This window comes from Linepithema humile, chromosome 7 (assembly GCF_040581485.1).
Source record: "Linepithema humile isolate Giens D197 chromosome 7, Lhum_UNIL_v1.0, whole genome shotgun sequence".
In the NCBI taxonomy this organism is placed as follows: domain Eukaryota; kingdom Metazoa; phylum Arthropoda; class Insecta; order Hymenoptera; family Formicidae; genus Linepithema; species Linepithema humile.
This window is the reverse complement of record NC_090134.1, coordinates 14,462,077-14,488,434: the sequence shown is the minus strand read 5'-3', so window position 1 is coordinate 14,488,434 and position 26,358 is coordinate 14,462,077. Positions and strand designations below refer to the sequence as shown.

The window sequence follows — 26,358 nt, the reverse complement described above, 5'->3', positions numbered from 1 at the left end:
TGAACTTTATATTTTGTGCCGAATTGTGCTGCGTTTTTGCCAAAGTAAAAACAAATGGTAAAAGTCCTGATAACTCCGGGAGTTGATAAAAGCTCATTGAAAAGAGATAGGAATGAATTAAAAATTTGACTTTTTTGAAATTTTCTCTCTTGTGCCAGATTATGCTAGAGTAACACATCAATTTTTTCAAGTGGCAAAATGTCAGATCGCTGGATTTCGCAACACAAGTCAAGGGAAGAATTAAGTTTTAGGAATTCAAAATTTTAAATGTCTGTAACTTTCGAATCACGGCAGATTGTCGAAATCTGCAAATTGTGACATTCAAGATGTGTCACAAAAAACATAAAAAAGTCACACAAATTACTTCGGGTAAAAACATTTGGCGTAACTGTTTAAATAAATATTGATATCAATCATCATATTAAAAATTAATTTTTAATGCTAACTCAGAATGTTTAGCGAGACATTTAAAACTTATACTTATTTCTAATTTTCTTTATATTGTGAAATTCAGCGTTCTAACAATATTTTGTCATTTGGAAAAATTGTTGTGCTACTCTAGCACAATCCGGTACGAAAAAAAAATTTTGAAAATCAATTTTTCAATTTACCTCCACATCATTTTAATGACAATGAGTTTTTATCAACCTCCCGAGTTATCAGGACTTTTACTATTTGTTTTTACGATTTTTTATTTTGATGTAATAAAGTACAACTTGTGAAAAGTTTATAATCGTGTTGTGATTATACTGTAATTAGATAACTGTAATTTATATCATTATTTAATTTATTTCTGTTAATTTTGTTTATCCAAAAGTAATGAGATATCGAGATTTTTTCAATGGCACAATACGGTACAAATTAATGTCAATTGAGGAAAAAGTTCGAGCTCAATCGGGGAAAAGTACGGAGCTGACAAAAATATTGTTTTTCAATTTTTTTTTTAAATGTTTTGAGCTAGGGTTTTTTATTTATCAAGCTAAGCCCAAGCAACATCGAGTCGACTATAAGCCGGCAGAAAAAGCTTACAGTCGACTGTAAGTTTTGATTTATTGCCGACTTATAGTCGACTAATAGTCGGCAAATGTCCCGATAATTGCCGGCTTTTAGACAGCCAGTGTAGTCGGCTCTTAGTCTACTGTTTCTCGGTGACTCTCAGTCGACTTACTTGCCGATTGCCAGTCAACTTTAACTACCGACTTTCAGTCGATTTTAGGTCGGCTTTTAGTCAATTTTACGTCGGTTGTAATTATTACTGAATTTTCATTGAATATATTGATATCTCAGCTAAAACACAAAATGTAAACGTTACCAAATAGTAAAATAATTATTTTTTTATTTAATTAGTTGACCATTTGGTGTTTTTGACATTTTGTGTTTTAGCTGGGATGTCAATATATTTAATGAAAATTCAGTAATGAGTACAGCCGACATAAAATTAACTAAAAGCCGACTTTAAGTTGACTGATAGTCGGCATGGGGATATACTCGGAAACACACGAAATTCACACCCACCGGAATCGAATAAGAATTAAGAATAATGGCATCAAGAGCGAGGAGTATATAGGTTATAGATTGCAAGACTGCAGCAGTTGGCATCAAGTCGACTGTGACAGTCGGCAGATAGTTGACTGGAAAAAGTCGACTTACAGTCGACAAACAGTCATTAATGTTGCTTGGGAAGGTTAGATTGACAAACAGAGTTAGATTCACAAATGTAGCACAATTCGGTACAATTGACAAAAATATAAAAATCAAAAGTAGTAAAAAGTTGTACGTTAAATATCAAATTAAAAAGAAATAAAAAAAATTATATTTAACAAATTAAAACTCTTTAATTAGACTCAGTAGAGTTAATAAAAGTAGGGTATAGATTTGTTCACGATGTTTGTATTTCAAATTCTTTATTCCAATCAATTAAATTTCAAAATCCACGTTTCGACCTCAAGTTCCAGCCATCATCAGTGGTAATGTCAAATACAATTAATAATTGTCTAGGCCCATATTAAAATGCGAGTCAGTAAACTAACTCTCTAATCTAAACCGAAAGTTATAGAGTAATTTTGTTCTCAATATGTTTGTTCGTATGATATAATCCAAGAGAGTGTAAATTATATTTATAAAATTATAATATTTTATAAAATTAATATCATCAAAATGCAACGATTAAAGAATTTTACGGCCATTGAAAAAAGTTTCTTGGATATAATTTTAGAATTTTTATTCTCTACGTTGGCAATTCTGTTAATAAGTTTTAACGGTCGATTAAAATTAATAATTTTTTAGATTTGTAATTTTTTAGGTTTATAATAGTCATAATAGTCATATACAGTTTTCGTTACTGCTGCTTGACATATCTTTGCGTCCATATTCATGAATTATGGATCAAGGGAATATGTCCGAATTTAATTATACAATACAATATCAACGTAACTATGGCAATACATAGAGTTAAAGCGATGGTATTCAAGAAGAGAAATGACTTTCTGATGGTAATTCTTCTCTTGCTTTGTGCGAGTTATTCGAACATTTTTTTTTGCTAAATACATTATTTGATAACAATTATGATGTCTACTCATAATACTTTTCATCATTACACAATAGAAAAAACTGAGAGAATCGACAAAATGAATTAAACAAGTACGTACTAGGGAATATAGTGTAAAATGTGCAAATTTTTTCCGCACATAATTGGCTGAAGAAAACAGGATGAATTCTGTTGTTTTCATTTTAATGCAATTAATATAAACCACGTATTAAACTTGAACTCTACATTGTTTTTCTGAAATTTTTGAAAAAGTTAAATCCGTAATTAATGTGATGGTTGATGAGAACTTTGACTTAATTCTCAATAACATATAATTTAATTATTTACCACATTTAGCTCAGAATGAGCAAAAACAGCAGTCTCTCTTTATATTATTACATGCTCGGTTTATCAAATTTATTTATTTTTTAAAGTATTTTTTTAGTATTTTTTTAGTATTAAATTGAAATTTAAATTACGCGCAATACAAATGAAAAGAACGATGCAACTAATTTCTAAGTCAAAGTCTTGCATCCAATAGGATCGCCCTTTTTTTGCTCGCTTTCTTTTCCGCGAGTTTTTTCTTTCTATTTTTCTATTGTGCAATGACTTCTCATTGCATGTAGCGCCTTGTGAACAAAACGTATAATCACCAAGTTCTGCTTTTATTTATTCAGCACAGATCCAGCCTACTTTCCTAGATTCTAGGCAAATTTCCGATTTCCAGGCCACTGCTTCTTTTTATTTCTTGGATGGCAATTCTGCCGCTATGTCGTGTCGAACGTATCACAATTCCATATAGTGCAAAGTGTATTTGGCAAATTGTTGTGTTATCAACTTTACGCGCTACGGAAACGAACGATGCAATGCCCCCAGTCGTCAAATTTTTGCTGTGAAACGACGAAAACTTTTTTTTTTCATTTTTTTTCACATGAATTAGTGTTGCATCGTGCGTCGATCAGCCAGTTTTCAGCGGATGGCTAGTTTTTTACGATATGGTGTGGAGATGGACAGACGGACACAGAGAGGAAAGAATGAAAAAGTGGTTTGATTGCGTTTATGTGAGAGAAGACTGGATTGACTCGAAGAGTGAGAGCGAGAGAGAAAGAGAGAAAGGAGACATAAGTGATGAAACCTGTTCACGTACTCAATGAAATACGTTACAGACTATAACCGTATTACGTTGCTTTGGAGTAAGATCGTTCAAATGAATGAGTAAAGCTTTTTTTTGCGTGACAGCCGTTACTCATGAGATTTTTGGTCGCGTTATTCATCATAGTAATCGAGACGTAAACGTAGTACTAGAACCGCAAGTCATCAAATTATGTCAGTGTTAGAGAAATATGCGGAACAATTCATCTTACGTATAAAAAGCAGATTTTCCATTTAAATTTGAAATGAAAATCTATACAAGAAAATGTCAATTTTGCTAAAATAAAATTGATCAACTTTTGACAAAATTTATAAAAAGTTTGAATTTTAGATTCAGTTTTCTTCTTGCTTCCTTTTCTTTTTTTTTGTTGCATGGTAGGAATACAATTGTTGATTTTTTAGTACTCTTAGGATTAATAATTATGGAGAATTAAAATACATCATGTACATGTATACTTTGTATATCTCTCGGGATCTAAAGAAAAAGCAAAGAAAATATGCTTCGCACAGATTCGCATAAAGATATTATGCCAACATTAAAGAAAACCATCTCGTCCGAAGCGAATGTTATCCACTTACTTATACATAACGTATTCCAAGAGTGAGTGTATATGCTGGAAAAGAGCATAGTTTTCTCAAGAGCAGGAAAGAAAGAGAGTAAACGAGATCACGCATCTGTGTGTGTGTGCGTGTGTGTGTGTGTTACGTGTGCGCGCAGCGCGTGTGTGTGTGGGAGAGGCAACCCGTGTGGGTTTTTTATCTTCTTCGCAGGTCATCAGAGATCTACTGTCGTCAACGCACGAATCACCGACAATTCTTGGCGACGAAGATGACCGGACTTGCCACGACTTCGACCACTTCCGAATCGCTGGAGAGCTACACCCTTGATACAGAAATACCTGCAGCAGCCAAGAGACCTCGTAGTACGAGAGGCTCGCAAAAATGGAGTAACATACGCGCGGTCATGGCGTTATATTCCTCTCTACGCAAAATCAAGAGGTACTTCCGCCATTAATCGATATGGACGGTAACCTCTGCCACTATCATCTATATACAAAAATACACTCTTCAGATTGTTTCTTCAATCGTGTTGAAAATATGGCATGATGCCTTCAAGTATTTAGCCTTATTCTTATTCTTATTTGTATAAGGAGAAAATTATGTAAGAATATTTTTGAGACTTTATCTTTAAGATGTCATGTGTCTCATCAAAAGCTCTTAAAATCTTTACGGTATTGAATTAAAACTTTTTTTTAATGCCATTGTACCTTGTAATTATTTATTATGTAATAGATCTTTGAATCTATCCGAGTATTCTGAGATATTTCAATTTTCTAAATCACGCGATGCTTATGAGATTACAAATCTTTCACATATTTTAAACAACGACTAAATTGTTTAAAAACGTTTTTTTTTTTTTTATGCACATGAAGCAATTCTAATTATATTCATTACCACGATTATTCGCAATCGTAAAACAAAGAAACGTAAAATTTATCACGACACAAAATTTCTATTAAATAAATACATAATAATGTTTATATCGAAAGACATCATTATAAAAGCATCGTTATCGTATATTAAGTATCGTATATTCAAAGTCAATATTTTATACAAAATTACTTTTTATTTTTGCATCCTTAAAAAAGATTTATGTAAAGAGAAATGATGGTTTATATTGATAAATCTCATTCTGTATTTAACATGAAACCGCACGAAAGTACTGACTATTCGTTCGTCACTGCAACTCCTGTCATCATTTTTCACTTACTACATACGTTTGAATTGTTGGATTACTTGTGCTCTACCTTGTATTAAATGACATGATTGATAGGCGACCACTAATTGTTGATTAGATAATTGAAAAAAAAATGCCTTGAAATTTTGAACGTTTAGAATAATTTTGAGAACGCATGAATTATTTGCTTGGTGGCAAATTATTACATTACTTGTTCCAACAATTATAAATTATTTCCATAATAATAATAATAATAATATATCTTAACGGGGGGGCGTTCCTCTTTCGAAGCGCCGCCCGCGGCACCCAGACTATTGTCCATTGTGCCTCCCCTCATAAACTTACTCATGAGAAACCCGTTTTTCTCCAAAAGAGAATCAGATCCCTCACCGGCAGCTCCCTGATCTGCTCGGGCCCAAGTAGTGCTGAGCCCAGCATTCTGTGTCTCAACCCTGCATGTGCAGAACAGTCACCGAGTACATGAAGGCTTGTTTCCTCGTCGTCTCCACATGCCCTGCACCTGGATGTATCGCTACGTCCAAGCTTGTACATGTGGTAGTTTAAAGTGCCATGACCCGTCAGTATGTGTACCGCTGTCCTGGCATCTCTCCTACTCAAAGCCCTTATGCTCCAAGCCAGTTTCCCATTAGGAGTATCTCTCATTAGAGCTCTAGCCTGTCTGCATTTGGACTCAGATTCCACTCTCCAGTGTCTTAGATGTTCTCTGCGGAGCCATTCTTTGATCCTCCCCTTTCCTAGACAAAAGGGGATTCCCAGAGCCGGCCCCGGTCCTATCATCGTTGTCTCTGAACCCGCTTTTGCCAGCTGGTCCGCACATTCATTACCCTGGATGCCCGAGTGACCAGGCACCAATGTAATGGTGACTTCTTTCTCTCTCGCCAATTCGTTCAGAACGCCTCTGCACTCCCGAACCAACCGCGACGTTATTGTCGGAGCCCCCAGCGCCTTGATGGCTGCCTGGCTGTCCGTACAATTTCTGATGTGCTCTCCCGCTTCTACCCTACTCCGTACGGTCTGAGCACAGCTTAGGATAGCCACAATCTCCGCTTGGAATACCGTGGCATAACTGTCGAGAGAAATGCTCTCCTTCCATCCCTCTCGACTGCCAAAGAAGCCGGCCCCGGAGCCCGTGTCCGTTTTGGAGCCGTCCGTATACCAGACATCTCCTCCACGCACTCGAGCCCCTAAGTTTCCACCTTCCTTTTCCCACTCCTCCGGCCTCGGTATATGCACTTTGAAGCGCCTATCAGAAGCCCGAATAATAGGTATTCTGTCCTGTCGCATCTCAAATATCGGATCCAGCAGAACGTTTTCCGGCAGCCTCGTATGCTGGGCTCCCTTCTTCCATTTTAGTTCGCATCTTAGACGGTATGTCGCCACTGCTGCCGCAGCCACTACCACCTGATGAAATGGTTCGATGCCGAACATTACGCCCATCGCCGCCACTGGTGTCGTAACCATAGCACCCAGGGCCCCTCTCAAAATCAGAGCCCTGACATGCTCCAGCGCAACTTTGGCTGTTTTCTTTTGCACCTTAGTCCACCATACTACGGCTGCGTATGTGAGTCTGGGGCGAAGTATGGCTGTGTAGATCCAGTGTATCATACTCGGTTTCAAACCCCAAGTCTGGCCAAAGGTCCTTCTGCACATCTAAAAATACTGGTACAAGCTTTTGCACCGGTTACGAAGGTGCTCCTCCCAAAGCAGTTTCCTATCCAGGATAACTCCCAAATATTTCACTGATTCGGTCGGAACTAACCTTACTCCTCCAAGAGTGGGTCCCACAATGGTGCCCACCTTGTATTTGCGAGTGAAGACAGTAAGACCGGTTTTTAGTGGATTCACCGCCAAATCCGTCCTCTGACACCACTCTTCTACAACTTCTAGTGCCCCCTGCATGAGCTCTAGAAGCGTCTCTAGAAAAGGGCCTCGCACAAGTATTGCCACGTCGTCCACGTAGCCTTGTGCAGTGAAGCCTCTATCGTCCAGTGCCTTTAATAAACCGTCTGCTACCAGGCACCATAAAAGTGGGGAAAGTACTCCGCCCTGCGGGCAGCCTCTTTCCACTCACCCACAGACTTTTGCAGTTCCCAGCGAAGTCATCACACGCCTCCCTAGCATGCCCCGGATCCACTCGACGAGCTTCATCGGGACACCCCTTCTGGCGGCTTCCTCACACACTACCTCGTGCGGTGTGTTGTTAAAGGCGCCCTCTATGTCCAAGAAAGCACCCACTGCGTAGCCCTTCCTTTCCAGCTGCTCCTTAATAAACGCTACCGTCTAATGTAGAGCAGTCTCGGTGGAATAGCCCGAACGATACGCGTGCTGATTTTTGTGGAGAGGGTGACTCCACAGAGTTGTCTCCCTCAGATACGCGTCCACCAGTTTTTCCAATGTCTTAAGGAGAAACGATGTTAGGCTAATTGGCCTGAAATCCTTTGTCTTGGTGTAGCTCGTTCTTCCCGCTTTCGGGATGAAAACTACCCTGGCCAGTTTCCATGCGCTGGGTGTGTAGCCCATCGCGATACAAGCCCTTAAGGTTCGGGTCAGTGGGCCCACGATTTGTTCCAGTCTCTCTTGTAGAAAAGCCGGAAAGACGCCATCCGGTCCCGCTGACTTGTAGGGCTTAAAGGTGTTAATTGCCCATTTGACCTTCTCGGGCATAACAATCTTGGCCGCCATTCGCCAGTCTGCTTGTCGGGCTCTTCTGAGTGAGCCCGGCTCCTTATATGCAAGTAGCTCTTCCGGTTCCCTATGGAAGTCCGGAAAGCTCACTTCCAGTAGATGCTCCAGACATCGCTCTCCAGTCACCACCGTCCCATTAGGGAATGTGATGGCTTCCAGAGTCGCATCCGGGTTCCTAGCGAGGATCCTGCAGATTCTTGCCGTTTCAGTTCTTGCATTCCCTCTACTTCCTCGCAAAACTTCCTCCAGCTCTCCAGTTTCGCCCTAACCACAGAGTCTCTATAATCCTTCTGTGCCCTCCTAGAGAGCTCCCAGTCGGATTGGCGGCCCGTGTTCCTAGCTCTGTTCCAGACCCTACGAGCCGCCACTCTGAGACCCTGCAGTCCAGGGGTCCACCAGGAAGTTCCTCTACTATTTGTAACCGCCCTTTCGGGGCAATTACTTTCGTAGCAGTTTACCAGAGACCTCTGCAAGTAGTCCACACAGGTCTCCAGATTATCCTCTGTCCCGTGCCTCTTAGGGAAGCCTTTGAGACTGCCGGCCAGGTCTTCTTTATAGGAATCCCACTTGGTTTTCCTCGGGTTCCTGAATTTGACCTCCTTCCCCCTAGCCTTAGCTATCCTGAAGGTGATCTGCCTATGGTCAGAGAGCGAGGGCTCCGTCGAGACCCTCCACTCCACTACCTCCTGTATCAACTGCCTGGAACAGACAGTGATGTCGAGCACTTCTCTTCTCGCTATAGTGCAGAAGGTGGGCTCGTCTCCTGTGTTGAGAATCTCCAGATCCGTATATGCTAGAAACTCCAACATTTTTTTCCCTCTTTCGTTGGTGTCCGAGCTTCCCCACACGGTGTGATGCGCGTTAGCGTCACATCCCATGATCAGGGGAAGCCGTTTCTCCTTGCAGTATTCTGCCAGTTTTATCACCGGTGCAGGCGGCACCGCCTCCCCCTCGTCATGAGAGAAGTAGGCCGAGCAAATAACCATTTTCTTCCTATCACCGGAGTCATCAGTGAAATTCACTTCTACAGCCGCAACGTCCCTGGAACACAGGTGAGGTATCAGCTGGGCTTCCATACCCTTGACGGCCACGCAGGCTCTGGGCCGATCCACTGATGGGGCCCTAAAAAGCCTACCGCAGGCCGCCAAGCCTCTGATGCAACCCCGGATTACCCAGGGTTCTTGCATCAATGATATGCATGTTTGCCTCCCAGCTTGTTGCCTGGCCAGAACAGCCGAGACCCCTTTGCTGTGATGCAGATTAATCTGGGTGAAGGCCACCCCTCTCGATCCCGCCATTTAACTACGGGACCGTTTTAGGGGGCTCCTCTTTATCCCCCCTTACCCCCCCCTGGGCCCCACTTACCCGAAAGGCAACCCTGTCGAGCCCAAGGAATGGTTTGAAGTCCAGTGTTTTTAATTTGAGGACACTGGACTCCGGGACACTGAGGACCTGGTTCCCACCCTCCCTGGTGGCCCCTACCCCCTCCGCGAACACTTTCCAGCTCCCGGTGACGAGACCTGGGTTCTGCTTTTCCAACCGCTTCAGGACCGTGGCCGTGCCCTCGGGAGGTCCCGGGACCCAAACCACCGCCCTGTGCTGCTTTTGAAGCGCGTCCGTGCCTATCGCCTTGAGCCTGGCGCTCTCCCACGGAATGATGCCGCCGATCCGCCCACGAGCCAACCAAGCGACGCCTCATCCGCGCACCTTACCACCGCCGCACCACTCCTTAGAGAGGTGCCGTGGAATCTGGGCACCGGACCCTCCTGGATCTCGTCGATCTCCTTCGAGACCGCACCCCTCAACAGAGTCAACTGCTCAGCAGTGATCTCTGTCACGGGGTAGCCCTCCGCCACAATCACCCTCGCCAGAGGGTCAGCAGCGTCCGAGTAGGCATGGTGCCCGTTGTGAGCCCTTTGCCTCTTCAGCGGACGGCCGCCCGATGGAAGGGTTTCCTTGGAGCCCCTCCGATGTTTACCATCGGTGTGCTCCTTCACCACCTCCACCGGCGTACAAGAGGAAGCCACGGGAAGAGAGCGAACCCCTTCCAGAGCCGCTGCTCTCATCCGCTTCGCCCTCCTTCTTTCGGCCCCGCACCGATTCTTTTTCGCTGGAGGTGAAGCCTCCTGCCGCGCAGCCGGGCCGGCCTCACTTCCGGAGCCCTTAAAGATCCCGTCCGTCACCACCGTCCCAGCTCCTTCTCTCGGAGACCCGTCACGCGAGCCCTCCCGATCTCCCACTTTGTCCTTTGAATTTGTATTGTCAATATCCATTGTGGTCCCACGAGTAGCTAGGGAATTACACGGTCCGCCCACGCAGAGCCCCGCATGCGTGGGTAAAGCTAGATACTCTGGGGTTTCGCCCAATTCCCCAGAGGCATCGTTCGTGACACTGCTCCCCCAGTGACATGCAGCCATCGCCACGATGGTTTACAACTTAGCTTGGGGAGCTGGTCCGCGGCAACGGTCTTCCCTTACCCTTCACAGGGTTTTACTTCCGTGGGGCCAGGTTATAACCGCCACTATCCAGCAGCACTGAGTCCCCTCAGAAAACTCACACCTACTGGGCGTCCTCCTATCCGCCACCTTGGAGACGCGCCCGGTGGGTAGCTCAACCCCCGGAAAATATTTCCATAATAATTATACTAAAAGTCTTCGAGACAACTTTATAAAATTTTTTAAAACTTTTTGTAAATATATCTAATATCTAAATATGTAATATATATAATAATATATATATTATTGTACGAATTAGTAGTTTCTAACACAAAAACTCTTCAGATTCAACAGAGATGTGAACTTACTTGCAATTTGCAAATAAAATTTGCAAATTTTTGTGACTATTTTATTTATAAGTATAAAGCATTAGTTATTGCGAAAATTTCAGGTTACTAAATTATTATTTATATAAATAAGTAATATAAATTTATATAATTTGAATATTAATTATTTAAATAAAAGGAAATTGTCGATGATGCAACAAGCACACATTTGACAATAAAATCAAATCTTTATTATATACCTTTTTAAAAAGTGGAATTTGTAAATTTTGTTCTTTCGGCGCATTTCACATTCGAGATGATACATTTGTGTAAGGGATACATTAAATAGGATTTTTATTTTTCTAACTAATGCAAATCAATTAATTGGAAAACACATACATTTGAACTAATAGCCAACAAACGACTAATTTCGATTAATGGCGAATATATGTCTCTATTGGCATTGTGTACGGTTAGAAATAAATTGTCCCATGCGTTATAAATATAGTTACTATACGGACGTATTCGCAAATTTTTAACTGTCATTCATATTTTAAAGTTCCAAATATTTGACATTTTATTTTCTTATATAAAATAATAAATTTATAGAAAATTTAATTATCTGCTTAGAACATGATATTTTAATACAAAACATCTTTTTGTATTAAATATTTTTTTTTATTTTTCTGCGGGATGACAGTTAATTTTTAAATGGAAAAATTTTTTTAGCTTACCCATAGCTATTAATTTTAAAAATAAATACAAGCAATTGCTATATATTTAATAAATATATTTATTGACAAACAATTTATGTTTAAACTTTTTTATTCTAAAATACAAGTAAGAAAAAAAGTTAATAGATTGATATTTAATAGCAATCGTTAAAAGTTCGGAAAAGTTTAATCTTTCCATTTAAAGATTATTAATTAAATATACACGGGACAACACACATTTATAGCTACGACAAGATATGATACATAAGTGTTATATTAACAATTCAAGAATGCGTAGTGGCATACTAATGACTTTCAGTTTCGTTATTATCTCTATCTAATGTATGCGATTTTTCAATGTTTATGTCTCTCTTTCCGTTCATCTATCTGTCTGTTGTCTGCTGTCTGTCTGTCTGGTTTGTCTGTCTGTCTGTCTGTTAGTCAGTCAGTTATTCAGTCAGTCAGTTAGTCAGTCAGTCAGTCAGACAATTAGACAATCAGTCAGTCGATCTGTCTGTCTGTCTGTCTATCTGTCTGTCTGTCTGTCTGTTTGTCAGCCAGTCAGTCAGTTAGTCTGTTTGTCTGTCTGTCTGTCTATCTGCTGTCTGTTTGTCTGTCTGTCTGTCGGTCTACCTGTCTGTCTGTCTGTCTGTCTGTCTACCTTTTATCCATTTGATACTCTAGCTAATTGATCTGATCTCAATTCTCGCTCATTTTTCTCACTTCAAGCAAAAACTATCTATTTTACATAGAACTTCGAGAGTATGATACGTTCAATCTTTCTTTGAAAGAAAAAAAAACAAATAATGTATTTCTTTCGTTTCAGTAGGCTTAACGAATGGAACAATAGTAGACTATATTTTCGTATCTATCTATCCCTCCGTATGTGTTTGCAAGATAAATAGATTATAGCAAGGATTGCAGAACGATGTGCTCTGTGATATACATATATCATACATAGCGAATTCTACAATTCCTATGTGACATCGTGCACGCGCGATGCATGCGCGATTCGCAAGAAACTCACGGCGTTCTCAGTCACGCGGAATCCTGATTAAAGTAACGTGTGCGCGTGTGTGTGGTGGTCTATGTGTGTGTGAGTGTGTGTGTGTGTGCGCGCGCGCGGGTGTCAATCGCATTTATTTTAAGACAATATGTATATATTTGAAAGCACGAAATAGCATCAAACAAAATAACACATTTATTTAGTTAAATATCGTAATGGTTCGATCCTTTGTAAACAAATTCTAGTTAATTGTATCTATTGTGCAAAGTAATGCAATTTGTAATGTAAGTATAATAGATATAATTGGTTTGAATACGTTTACGAGAGTAATTTGATGCATTTTTTCACCGATATTGTTTGTTTTCTTCAAGATAATTCTTGTCTTCTTTAAATTAATTCAAAATATTGTATTTTCTTTAATAATACGTTTTTATTCATACAAAATATAAAATATTCTTTTCTTTGACTTTAAAATTTGATAAATTAATCGGGTATACAGGGGGTTTCATAATGTCCGTGCCAACGCTTGTGTACGGGTAGAGTGTGATAAACTGAATAGACAAGTTCTTCACCGTTTTGCAATTTTTGCAATAATAATTAAGATGTTAATTAAAAAGGATTGACAAATAATCGCGTGTTGCGCGTAGCTAGACCGTGGGCTGTACACTCTAGGCGTGACAACAACAAGGGTCGCACGGCAACGAAAAATAACAATGCATATTACTTCTGCTCTCGCTACACGTTGTGTATTTTTCGTTGCCGTGCGATCCTTATTGTTGTCACGCCTAGAGCGTACAGCCTACATTCTAGCCGCGCGCAACGCACGATTATTCGTCAATCCTTTTTAATTAATATCTCAATTATTATTGCAAAAATTGCAAAACGGTAAAAGACTTTTCTATCCAGTTTACCGCACTCTACCCGTACACGAGTACACGTTGGCATGGACATTATGAAACACCCTGTATATTGTATTATTGTATTTGTTTAAATTTTTATCTGCATCTTTCTTATTTAATTGTGTAGAATATTGGAATAAATGAGAAAAATAGTTAAAGAATAAAATGCAATCTGCACAAGTAGATATGTTAAAAAACAGCGAAGAATCAATCAACGAAGGATTGTGATATACATTATAATTTTGGAATATATTAATGTTTATTTATAAAAACCACTCACGTAAAATTGCAATGATTATTTTTGTAATTCTGCTCGTAATATTTTTATGGGTTAAAAATTGAAAAGTTTTGAAATTATACAATTTTAATACAAGATATAATTATTTAGTTACATCTTGTTTGAACGGAAGATGCAAAGTAGTAGCAATATGTTGATTATTTCATTAATCTACTTTTTTATTTGGATAATTTTCCATTAATAAATCTTTTATAAATCCGAGACGCATTATTGGAACAAATTGTTTCTGTCCCGATAAATCTTTAAGTCTTTAAAGTACTCTCGGTAAACACGGTATCCTGTAAGGACACCCATATATCACGCGGTTCACTTAACACTCGTCGTAGACACACGCGACAGTGATTATTTATGGAGCGCAGCAATCTATACTTATCGGTTTCTTTTGTGCAACGGAAGGAAACAAAAAAATTGAATTCGTTAGAAAAGAAAGTTTCTATCGATAGGAAAAATATCTTTAACAGCATTTTGTGTTGCGTATACATTTGAAAATCTCTTTATCACACTTTTCACTTTATTGTTTCGTGTGCAGTGTTATCTGAATTTTCGGGTCAACGCATACGAAACAATGAGAAAAATATCTTTAACAGCATTTTGTGTTGCATATACATTTGAAAATCTCTTTATCACACTTTTCACTTTATTGTTTTGTGTGCAGTGTTATCTGAATTTTCGGGTCAACGCATACGATTAAATCTAATGAAGTAGTGTGTGGCATAAATTTATAGATATAAGATAAAATACAATGCATCAATAATTAAGCATATTATCTTTTTTAGAATAACTAAATTAAACAATGCTATTGGATTCTTTCAACATAATTTGGACGTTATGGATGATAAGAAAAATTGTTCTATGTGTCACTCAAGAAGATTCCAGCAAGACGTATGAGACGTCGAATATTCCAATATTAAATGCTTACGTTCATACAACATCTGCGAAAACGTTTTTTTTGTACGGTTGATTTCCTGAGCATTTTGAATATTGATATTAAGACTGGAGTTTATGCACTTAAACAATTCTCTTTAACTGATAACGAAAGAATGAATGTTTTGTGGTTATTGCAGTTATTGCAGTTATTTGATACGAGTTATTATAAGAACTAAGATAGCTTTAGCTGACAGTTATAATAAATTCTTCTTCTACTTAATCACTTTACGGTCTTATACTCGATTTATGATGTGTATTTTGTTATCAATCATCAACACCGAGATGACAGGTCTTTGATTTTGTCTTCTCATCATTCATTTATATCAGAAAAAAAACAGCGTTGATAACAATTTGATTAGAAGAGAGACAAATTACAAAATCTCTTGTACGTTTGCTTGTTTCCGATAACTAAAAAATTTGATATCCATAAAGGCTGATTTAATCGAGCCTGGGAGAAATCCGCAAAATATGTGTTTTCTTTCCCCTATCGCCTTTGACTGGCGACCTATTTCTCTTTCTGCCTGCAGAACAAAGAGCAATCAACGGTGGATGAAACTGCGCACAACGGTGCAATTATCTTCCGCGATCTCTACGATTCAGAAGAAACCACCACTGAAGCGCGAGGACTCGTTCCTGAAGAGGTTTTCCACCAGACAAATACCGGAGAGCCAGGAGACCCTCGACACTGGCGAGGGTGAGGGGGATGCGAACGACGGTAAGGAAATAGGCAGTCGGCGCCGTAGACGACCTCGTAGACCTCAAAAGCCTCCCAAGACCGTGGTCAATCCGGATGAGAACTTTTATTACTATTGGCTGATGCTGCTGTCGGCCTGTGTTCTCTACAACCTGTGGACGCTGATCGTCCGTCAAAGTCTGCCCGAACTGCAGGCTGTGGCGCCCACAGTTTGGCTCGCTTTCGACGGTTTTACCGACGCGGTCTTCTTTTTGGACGTGGCCGTGCAGTTTCGCACCGGCTACCTGGAGCAAGGCCTGATGGTCTACAATAGCAAGAAACTAGCTGGTCATTACCTCAAGTCCAAGTCCTTTGTGCTGGATCTGCTGGCACTGCTGCCGCTCGATCTGCTACAGGTGAATCTCGGTAGCAACCCCATGCTGAGATTCCCCCGATTCCTCAAACTCTATCGGGTGTATAATTACTACTACATGGTGGAGTCGCGCACAGTTTATCCGAATCTCTGGCGTGTGCTCAATCTTATTCACATACTGCTCATACTGGCACACTGGTTCGGCTGCTTTTACTACCTGCTGAGTGAGGCCGAAGGCTTCCAGGGCGACTGGGTGTACCCGTACCGGCCGGGCGAATACGCCACCCTCACCAGGAAATATCTCGGCTCCCTCTACTGGTCCACGTTGACGTTGACGACCATCGGCGACCTGCCCACACCGGAGACCAACGCCGAGTGAGTTACCAAATTGAATATTTTTATTAATGACAATCTCTATTAAAGACTACACACGCAACTTTTGCTTCCTGCTTCTTTTGTTTTTCTTTTATCGCACCGCGTATCTCGCACGTGTCACATACGCGCCTGATCTCGTCCGTCTCGACGAGACTTAAGAGAGAATGGAACACGCATAAGATTCCACGTAACGATGATTCCATTTTTCGAAATTTTATTTTTCTTTTTTAAGATCGATTCCATCAACTTTTCTCAAATGTGAGATATATATCACTGATTGTGAGCCTTTTTAATATATTTTTACGTTGTCGTGTTGGCACATATCGAAAGTCTCGGAATTGTTTTCTGATCGATCGCAAAGTTACGATTCGAAGTATATACGTCAGCACAAGGCTCGAGTTTAGCCTGTATTCACACTGAGCATTACGACGCCCTAAAAATCAAACTCCTTTAAGCTATGATGTGGATCAACAGGTAGCTAGTGCATAATCTTATTTACTTTACAACATTCGTCCTGAGGCCACATGTCTCGTGATTAAACTAATCGCACGACATTTGTGCGTTTGTAAACGTCTATATTATATTTTAATTTTTTAATATTACTCAGTCAGGTCTAATCGTCTTGACCTTGACATATGTTATCAAGGTCATAGTCTTAAATAATAAAAAAAAGATTATAGCCGTTGCTCATTATTTATTATAAAGGTAAAACAAGTTTTATTAAAATAAGTGAAAATGTTCCAAACAACAAAGTCTTACAATTTATTCATCGATAAGTGATATAGGATTAGTTAAGGGGATCCTAAAGTCTGTTTTACCGGCATTTTTTGTGCACACTAATCTTTTTTTTGGTTACAGAATTATATATCCTTTTTCAGAATTAAAATTATATATCCTTTTCCAGAATTGAAATATATACACTAATACAATCTGCAAGGTATAAATGTTAAGCCAAGAAAGAAAAAAAATTAAAAATGTGTATTTCTGTTTACCAACTCTTAGTTCAATATAAAATTATGCAGTTTGTACATACAAAACGAGAAGTTTGCTGATACTAAATTATACAGAAGAATGACATCAAACTTTTAGAAATGAGTTTAGGAATTTATTACAAAAGATTACTATGCATGAAAATGTATGGATATGTGTGTATACAAATCGAGGTAATAAAATAATACAGAGCAATAGATTAGTTCACGAATATAGCAATAAAGGCGTCGTACTAGACGTATGCTAGAAACAGCTGATACACACAGAAAAATACATACTGTATTTAAGTAAATATTACTTGTTTTAAGTATTTTATAAGTTCATCATAAGCATCAAATTTATTCAAAATATATTTTGATCCCAGTAAGTTTAATACTTTAATCAAGAATATTAAATTAGAAAAAGAATTCTATTTGCTTATTAAATTAACCAAATCTGACTTTTCTTCGATACAATTTTATAATATTCTTCACCAAAAAATAATTACTTCTTTTGAGTATATGATAATGAGTTTATCAAAAATTTGTGATGAGTATATTTTAAGACTATTATCAAGAAAATATTCTTCGTTAAAGATAATTGTTACTTAAAAAAAAGTAAGCCTAGTATTTACTTTTCTTAGCAATAGAATGATATTTTTCTGTGTGTATACATTGTGAGATTGACTGTCCGTAAAGCTCTAATCCGTACATCGTATAGTGTATGTTATTTTATATGTACACCTGGTCACACAAATGCCTTAACACATGAAGTTGCACGGGTGTCAAGGCATATTGAGTCGGCGTGTTCCGACTCTAGATATTTTTACATCATGACTATGGTTATAAACACAGCGGCAAAGCTGTTTTGACTGTTTCAAAGCAACTGGATCAATTGATTGATATTATAAATATTAACCTTTATTTGTCAATTGCTCCAGTTGTTTTGAAATAGCCAAAACAGCATTGCCGTTATGTTCATAACCAGTCATGATGTAAAAATATGTAGAGTCGGAACATGCCGACTCGATATGCTTTGACACCCGTGCAACTTCATATGTCAAGGCATTTGTGTGACCTGGTGTACATGTGAAAATATATACAGGGTGTTTCATAATGTCTATGCCAGCGCTCGTGTGCGGGTAGAATGCGGTAAACTGAATAGAAAAGTCCTGTACCATTTTGCAATTTTTGCAATAATAATTGAGATATTAATTAAAAAGGATTGACGAATAATCGCGCGTTGCACGCGGCTAGACCATGGGCTGTACACTCTAGGCGTGACAGCAACGAGGATCACACGGCAACGAAAAATAACATGTATTACTCTTGCTCTTGCCATGCGTTGTTATTTTTCGTTGCCGTGCGATCCTCGTTGCTGTCACGCCTAAAGTGTACAGCCCATAATCTAGCCGCGTGCAACGCGCGATTATTTGTCAATCCTTTTTAATTAATATCTCAATTATTATTGCAAAAATTGCAAAATGGTACAGGACTTTTCTATTCAGTTTACCGTATTCTACTCGCACACGAGCGCTGGCACGGACATTATGAAACACCCTGTATATATTTTGCGTGCTGTGCAGTGGAAACATAATGGGATTCAATAATGAGAAAAAATAAAAAATATGTCCCTCTCAGACTTGCGAAGAAAACATAGGTAAAGAGGTTAATTATTATTTTTTGATATTTGAAGGAATTGTTTAAAAAAAATATCAATTGATATTACTTTTTGATTGTCACTGAAAATTTTCATTATCAATATGATTTTGAAACAATTTCCAAACAAATAAAACCATAGGCAATCTAACGTGGGCCAGCAATTTAGAATTAGAAAAGCCATAGGCGGTCTATCGTGTGCTGGCGATGTAGAATTATAAAAGCCAGAGGTGGTCTATCGTGTGCTGGCAATTTAGAATTAGAAAAGCCAGAGGCGGTCTATCGTGGGCTGGCAATTTAGAATAAGTAAAGCCAAAGGCGATTTATCCGAGAGCTAGTAAATTTTAATAAATGAAGTCAGAGGCGATGTATTGTGAGCTGACAATTTTTAATAAATATAATCAGAAACGATCTAACGTCAGTTGACAATTTAGAAAAAGAAAAACCAGAGGCGATCTGTCGTGAGTTGGCAAATTTTTATAAATGAAGTCAGAGGCAATATATCGTGAACTGACAATTTTTAACAAATATAGTTAGAGGCGATTTAACGTCAGTTGACAATTTAGAAAAAGAGAAGTCAGAGGCGATCTATCGTGAGCTGACAAATTTTTATAAATGAAATCAGAGACAATTCATCGTGGGCTGGCATTTGTAATAAGTAATGCCAGAGGCGACGTAACATGGGCTGGCAATTTTTAAGAAATATGTATTTTTTTTATTAGTAATCCACTACACGTGTGGACTGTTTGTTTTATCAGATAATTTGTAAAGTTTGCACTTTTTTTCTCGATCAAAATTTGTCGTATAGCTATGATGTACATACGAGACATAATAGACTTATACAATATGTCTAATAGACATAAACTAAATATCATAAAATATTTTATTTGAGAAATATACAGGGTGTCCCGCACAAGGTGAATCACCTCTCGGGTGCAAGTAGAGCGAGTTAAACCGAGTAGAAAAGTCATCTACCGTTTTGCGATTTTCGCAATAATTAATGAGAAATTAATTAAAAAAGATCGGCCAATTTGCGCGAGTCTAAGCGCGCGGCGAGAAGAGACAGCCCGTTGTTACGTGGTCGTTAGGACGCAAGGATCTAGCGTTACATACCGCTCGTATGTGCCGTTGTCATTTATAGAGCGCTCCTACCAATGATTTATCGCGCGCCTAGTAACCAAATAACCAAATAACAGTGGGCTGTATCACCACGGGTCTCTTCTCGCCGTGCTCTTAAACTCGCGCGAATTGGCTGATATTTTTTAATTAATTTCTCATTAATTATTACGAAAATTGCAAAATGATATAGGACTTTTCTATTCGGTTTAAACCGCTCTACCTACACCCGAAAGGTGATTCAGCAATTATCGGACACCCTGTATATAGGGTGTCCCAAAATTAGACCGACAAATTTCAAGTGGTTACAAAGGACACCAAAACAAGCAAACTTTGTCAATAAATCCATGTCCGCAAATGAACCGTTTTATCACTAGAATGTTTTTTGAAATAAAGTATATTTTTACAGCAGTTGTTCAAAATGGTAGCTATTTATTTCCATACGTATACGTAAATATTGCATCGTCGGTTCATGGATTCACGGAACCTGTAGAATATTTCCGGAACAGCTTGCATATGTGTGCAAGCGACCATCATTCTTGCCAGAAGATCTTCCTCTTTAAGTACAGGAGTCTCGTATAGCAGAGATTTCACATAACCCCAAAGGGAAAAATCAAGAGGGGTAAGATCGGGAGATCGCGCAGTCCAAGCTACAGGACCTCCTCTTCCAATTCAGCGATTCGGAAAATTCTGATCCAAATACTCGCGTACGTCTAAACTGAAATATGGAGGTGTCCTTATGTCATGTTGAAACCACATGTCGCGTCGTTCAAAGAGACATCTTCTAAAAGATCTGGTAGAACATGTTGCAGAAACTGGAGATAAGTGTAAGCATTTATGAGGTGGCAGCAAATACGGACCGATTAAATTATCGCCAACACTATCGGTCCAAATACAGCCCAATTGACAGCTGGTGGTTTTTTCTAAAAGCGATATGCGGATTTTCGTCAGTCCAGATGTGGCTGTTGCGACTATTGAAAAAACCATCCTGAATGAAATATGCCTCATCCGTGAACAGCATGTTTCTGTCAAAGTCAGGCTGGACTGTGGCGACCTAACAACCAACGGGAGAAAACGATTCGAAGGTGATAGTCTGTAATCTCATCGTTTGCTCTCTCTGATTATGGTAAGGATGAAGCTGTTGGTCATGGAATACGCCATACCGTCGACTTAGCGGCCCCTATATGGTGTGTAATTGCGTGAACACTTGTGGAAGGTTCTTGCTCTGCTCCAGGACTTTTTCTTCATATGCTGCAGTGCATGTTTCTTTTGGACGACCGGCACCATCAGCATGCATCAGCCAACTTTTCGAAAACGATGATGAACGGATGCAAAGGTGCTATGATGAGAATGACGACGATGAGAATATCTCTCTTCATACAAGTGTGCAGCTTCTCTTCCATTACATCTAGCTTTTCCATAAATTAGATGCATATCGGCCAATTCTTTATAAGAAAACTTGTCCATTTTAAAAACGAATTTCGACTAAACAATAATGAACTGAATACTCAGTGTGACGCTGAATGAATACTGAATGTTGTGATACTGAGTTTAGTCAACAATGTCTTAGTCAAATAATGTCAAACAATGTCTTAGTCATTAATTTTCTAGTGCCAAAACGGTTCATTTTCGAACACGGGTTTATTTACAAAATTGGCTTGTTTTGATGTCTTTTATAATCACCTAAAGTTTGTCGGTCTATAATTTTGAAATACTCTATACCAGGGCTCGGAATTATTTCATCTTTTCGGTCGATTCTCGTGGTATACGCTTCCTTTCCTCTCTTTTCCGCGCGCGCGGCAGCCGCTAGGGTCAGCGCCGCCGAGTGTTAGGAGCGGCGCTATCCGATTAATGTTAAAAAAATTTATTAAAAATATTTTTTTCCTTAATAGCAATAGTATCTCATGGGTGACGTGGAAATCTATCGAAATATTTCCACATAATAAATTTAAAAATAAAAAATATTTTTAATAAATTTTTTTAACTTTTAATGATCAAGGAAGAAGAACCTAACATTTAACACGGATAGCGCCGCTCCTAACGCTCGGCAGCGCTGACCCTAGCGGCTGCCGCGCGCGCGGTAAGGAGAGGAAAAGAGGCGTATACCACGAGAATCGGCCGAAAAGATGAAATAATTCCGAGCCCTGCTCTATACAGGGTGTCTGTCATAAGGTGTCTCACCGAAAAGATACAAGCAGATCTCGTTATTCTGAACAAAAAAGTTCTATACTATTTTGCAAGCAACCACGTAAAATTTTGAGTAATTAATTAAAAAAGATTGGCCAATAAGCGCGCGATCGGGCAGTGGGCTGACACGACAGCGCGCGCGAGACGAAAAGTTATTGTTTATGCGTCGCTTTTTTGTGCCGTCTTCCGCTCGATTCGTCGAGCGTTTCGGGCAGGCGATGGGTCGTACGCCCAGATGTGTCAACAACGGCGCGCGTTATCGCCACCGCCGCTACGATCTCAGCCCACTGCCCGATCGCGCGCTTGTTGGCCAATCTTTTTTAATTAATTACTCGAAATTTTACGTGGTTCTTTGCAAAATGGTATAGAACTTTTTTGTTCAGAATAATGAGATCTACTTGTATCTTTTCAGTAAGACACCTTATGACAGACACCCTGTATAGAGCAGGGCTCGGAATTATTTGTATTTATTTTATATTAATTAATTGTATTTATTATATAAAAATATGGAAAGTATATGACATTTTTTTTTAATTAAATGTATAGTATTATACGTATATTTTTCAATTATTATTTTGCCATATTTAGTTCATATTTATTTGACACCTTGTATATGCCTATTTCGTCTCATACGTTATATTGCCGCTTTAGACGGAATTTCGGTCGAGGAAAGAAACGCGAGCGTCATTTGTTTACAAATTATCCGACACATATACATAGACTACATGTCAGTGTGGTGAGTTATTTGTACAAAAAAATACGTAGATACGGATATTGCGTCGATAATGTCTATTTCATTTTTAGTTTCATCGAAATGATGGCGTTTTTGCGTTGGAGTTCAACTGTCACTCTAGCATCCCCTTAATGGATATAAAGAAGTCATTATTTTGAACAATAGTGACAGATACAGCCCAGATAGCAAAATATCTCTAGTTCTTGCAGAATTGATTGATACAATTGAAATTATTTCAATTATTGGTCTAAATATGTCCGCAAAATAGACCAATTTTAGATCAATTTCAAATTTAAAATAAATGTTCTCAGTTATTGCTTAATTCTACATCAATTAAGTTTAATATTTTTAGGTTAGAATCATTAAATCAATTAAAAAGATTCATAATTGATGTAGACTTGACAATTTAGCAAGCACAATAATTGATATACAGGGTGTCCCTAAAATTTTGACAAAGCGCTCGTGTGCAGGTAGAGCGGACTAAACTGAGTCGAAAAGTCCTGTACCAGTTTGCAATTTTTGCAACAGTTAACGAGTTATTAATTACTAAAGATCGCCGAATAAGCGCGTATCCGTCCAGCCTACCGCCGAATACAAGCGTGCGGCGAGATACAATAAAAAAACGGGAGACAATCATATCTCAGAGCGGGCTTTGCCGCTTGTAGTAAACAACTCCACGCGCGCCTAGCGACCATGATCGTTGGGCGGTTGTATCTTGCCGCGCGTTTGCATTCGGCGGTAGGCTGGGCGGATATGCGCTTATTTGACGATCTTTAGTAATTAATAACTCGTTAACTGTTGCAAAAATTGCAAAATGATACAGGACTTTTTGATTCAGTTTAGTCCGTTCTACCTGCACACGAGCGCTTTGCCAAATTTTAGGGACACTGTATATTTGAAATATATTTGAGAAATAAATTTCTTTATGTTATAAAGCAATGCTCGGAATTAGTCTGAACATTTCAGCCGATTTCCGTGATATACGCCTCCTTTCCTCTCCTTACCGCGCGCGCCGCAGCCGCTAGAGCTAGCGCCGCCGAGCGTTAGGAGCGGCACTATCCGATTATGAGTGGGTTCTTCTCCCTATTTATTAAAATTAAAAAAAATTTATTTAAAATTTATTAAAAATAAATTTTTTATTTTTAAATTTATTAAGTGGAAATCTATTGAAATATTTTCACTTAATAAATTTAAAAATAAAAAATTTATTTTTAATAAATTTTAATAAATTTTTTTTAATTTTAATAAATAGGGAGAAGAACCCACTCATAATCGGATAGTGCCGTTCCTAACGCTCGGCGGCGCTGGCCCTAGCGGCTGCGGCGCGCGTGGTAAGGAGAGGAAAGGAGGCGTATACCACGGAAATCGGCTGAAATGTTCAGACTAATTCCGAGCACTGTTATAAAGCAATAATTGCTCGAGCTGCGTCCGCTTATAAAATCAATAATTAATCATTGACAATTGAGATTTTAGATCCCATTTATTAGTCGATAATTGCAAATTTAGTATGGTGTTTCACTTTTCATAGGTTTATATTTGATCAGAAATGAATAAATTTATATTGTTCTCCAGGTCATGGAGTGAATGTAGAGCGTGGAGAAATTACAGCTTCTCCATGATTTATTATCTGAGAGAAAGAAACCGATAATGGTTGCCATTTGATACATGGTTAAAAATGCATATGGTACTCTTGCAATACTTTCACAATACATTTACATTTATTAAAACGTAGTAAATTATAAATGTGTAGGCTGCATTTTTCCTCTAAAAAAAAATCTAACTTTATCTAATTCATTTCCGAGAAGTGAAGCATTATTCGAGATAAATAACTCCTCGGCGGGTAAGGAGAAAAAATTATAAATATAAACGACTAAAATATAATAATTCTGTAACAAATAAGAAAAAAAAATTTGCTATATGACAACAATATGACGACCTTTCTTCGGAATTCTTAGGCAAAAAAAATAAAAGGGACATTTACTCGAATTGCAAATTTTACTTGATAATAATTTTTAATAAACAATGGGCGATGGCTAAATTTTTTTTTGTTAGTCAAATCTATGACCTTGTCATCTATAACATGTTAAGATCAAGACTGATTAATTGGGAGACTGACTAATACTAAATAATTATCCTCGCATTATGTCGCGAATGTATTTCAAGTGTATATACCTTCGGGAGTGAGCTTTTCATGTAAAGATTGCTTTTCTAAATTTGACAAAGATGTAAAAAATTGCATCAGTAATTTTGATAATGCATCAATAACTGCATAATAACATTAAATAAAATTTTATTTAATTATCAGGTAAATTTATTATCAGAATATTCAATATTTAAAAAATTATATAAGAAATTACAAAATAAATTATGTTTAACATTTTTCTGTAAAAACTTTTATCTAAGAAATCAAACAAAAAAGTTTATCTTTAAGTTTTATATATATATATACATAACATTTGCAAATTACTTTGTGCTAAATAATTTAAATAACTCTGTAGTGGATTTGTTACGCTCGCTCTGATCTCGATAAATATTATAAATTAAGCATTTCAGTGCGTAAGCATTTCAGTTTTGACAAGAAATTAGCGTCTCTCGCGGGAGAACATTATTGGTTTAATAATTATGTCCACTTTTGGCCTCGGGTCGGTTTATGTATTTTCGGAAGCGCGTTATGTGCAGCGGGAAGTAAGTTATTATTATTGGAACATATCTCGCGCGTAATGTGTGCCGCGCGCATCGTTTGCTTCAAAAGCGAAAGTTCACTAAACAGAGCACTCTTTATTTGCAAAGTCAAATTTCAATTCTCGCGTGCCATTTTAATATAAACACAATATTAAATAAATACATAACTATTATTATACACGCATTACATGTTCGAACTGTACGTTATGCATGATGTTAAACAATAACAAACAATAAGTAATTTCCAATATTTTGAATGTTGTGGTTATTGAATCTAAAGAGTTAATAATGTAAACCTCTAAATTAATGTATTTTAAAATTAGAATCAATTTTGCAAAATTTCTTAAGAGAAAATTGAAAATTTTTAAAGAACACATTTTATTATAAGAATGACATATTTTCAAAAACAATTAACAAAAAGGAATATGTTTTTACTGTGAATTTTTAGTTCTGTAGATTTAAATTTTGTAAAAATAAATTTTCATTGTGTGTGAATATTATGCAACTTACGAATTTCAGAATTGATCAGAGTCCTCGCGTCGTAGAATTTCAAACGATGTAATTTTTGCATCTTTGTGTACAATTAGGCAATACGCATGTCTTAAGGGGAAAGCCTAATCTAAACCACTGAACAATAACGAATAATCTTTTTGAAACTTTCGGGATATTTTATTACACTATTAAAATAAATAAAAAAAATTTTTTATTAAAAAGAGTTATAAATAATGTTGTAAGGGCTTATATCCAGCCCGGCGAAAAAGTTGTTTCGCGCCGTACAATGTAACGCCTGCTGTATTCATCTGAACCAAAAAATCCAAAAATATTTTGTTAGTTTATGAGTGTACGCACATTATGAACCTATTTC

The 26,358-nt window shown here is 38.1% G+C and overlaps 1 protein-coding gene and 1 pseudogene across 5 annotated transcripts in view; one reads left to right on the top strand and one right to left on the bottom strand.

The window, feature by feature from the left end:
* The window catches only part of Cngl (Cyclic nucleotide-gated ion channel-like), a 262,907-nt gene that overhangs the window by 138,943 nt on the left and 97,606 nt on the right, over positions 1-26,358 (top strand). For 4 of the 5 annotated variants that reach the window (XM_067359193.1, XM_067359195.1, XM_067359196.1 and 1 more), the window contains 2 exons: positions 4,451-4,678; positions 15,255-16,148. In XM_067359193.1, coding sequence (XP_067215294.1) covers positions 4,451-4,678; positions 15,255-16,148 — 1,122 coding nt within the window. The remainder of the gene's footprint in view (positions 1-4,450; positions 4,679-15,254; positions 16,149-26,358) is intronic. The other variant, XM_067359198.1, reaches the window with a different exon arrangement.
* On the bottom strand, positions 9,420-10,545 carry LOC137001100 (uncharacterized; annotated as a pseudogene).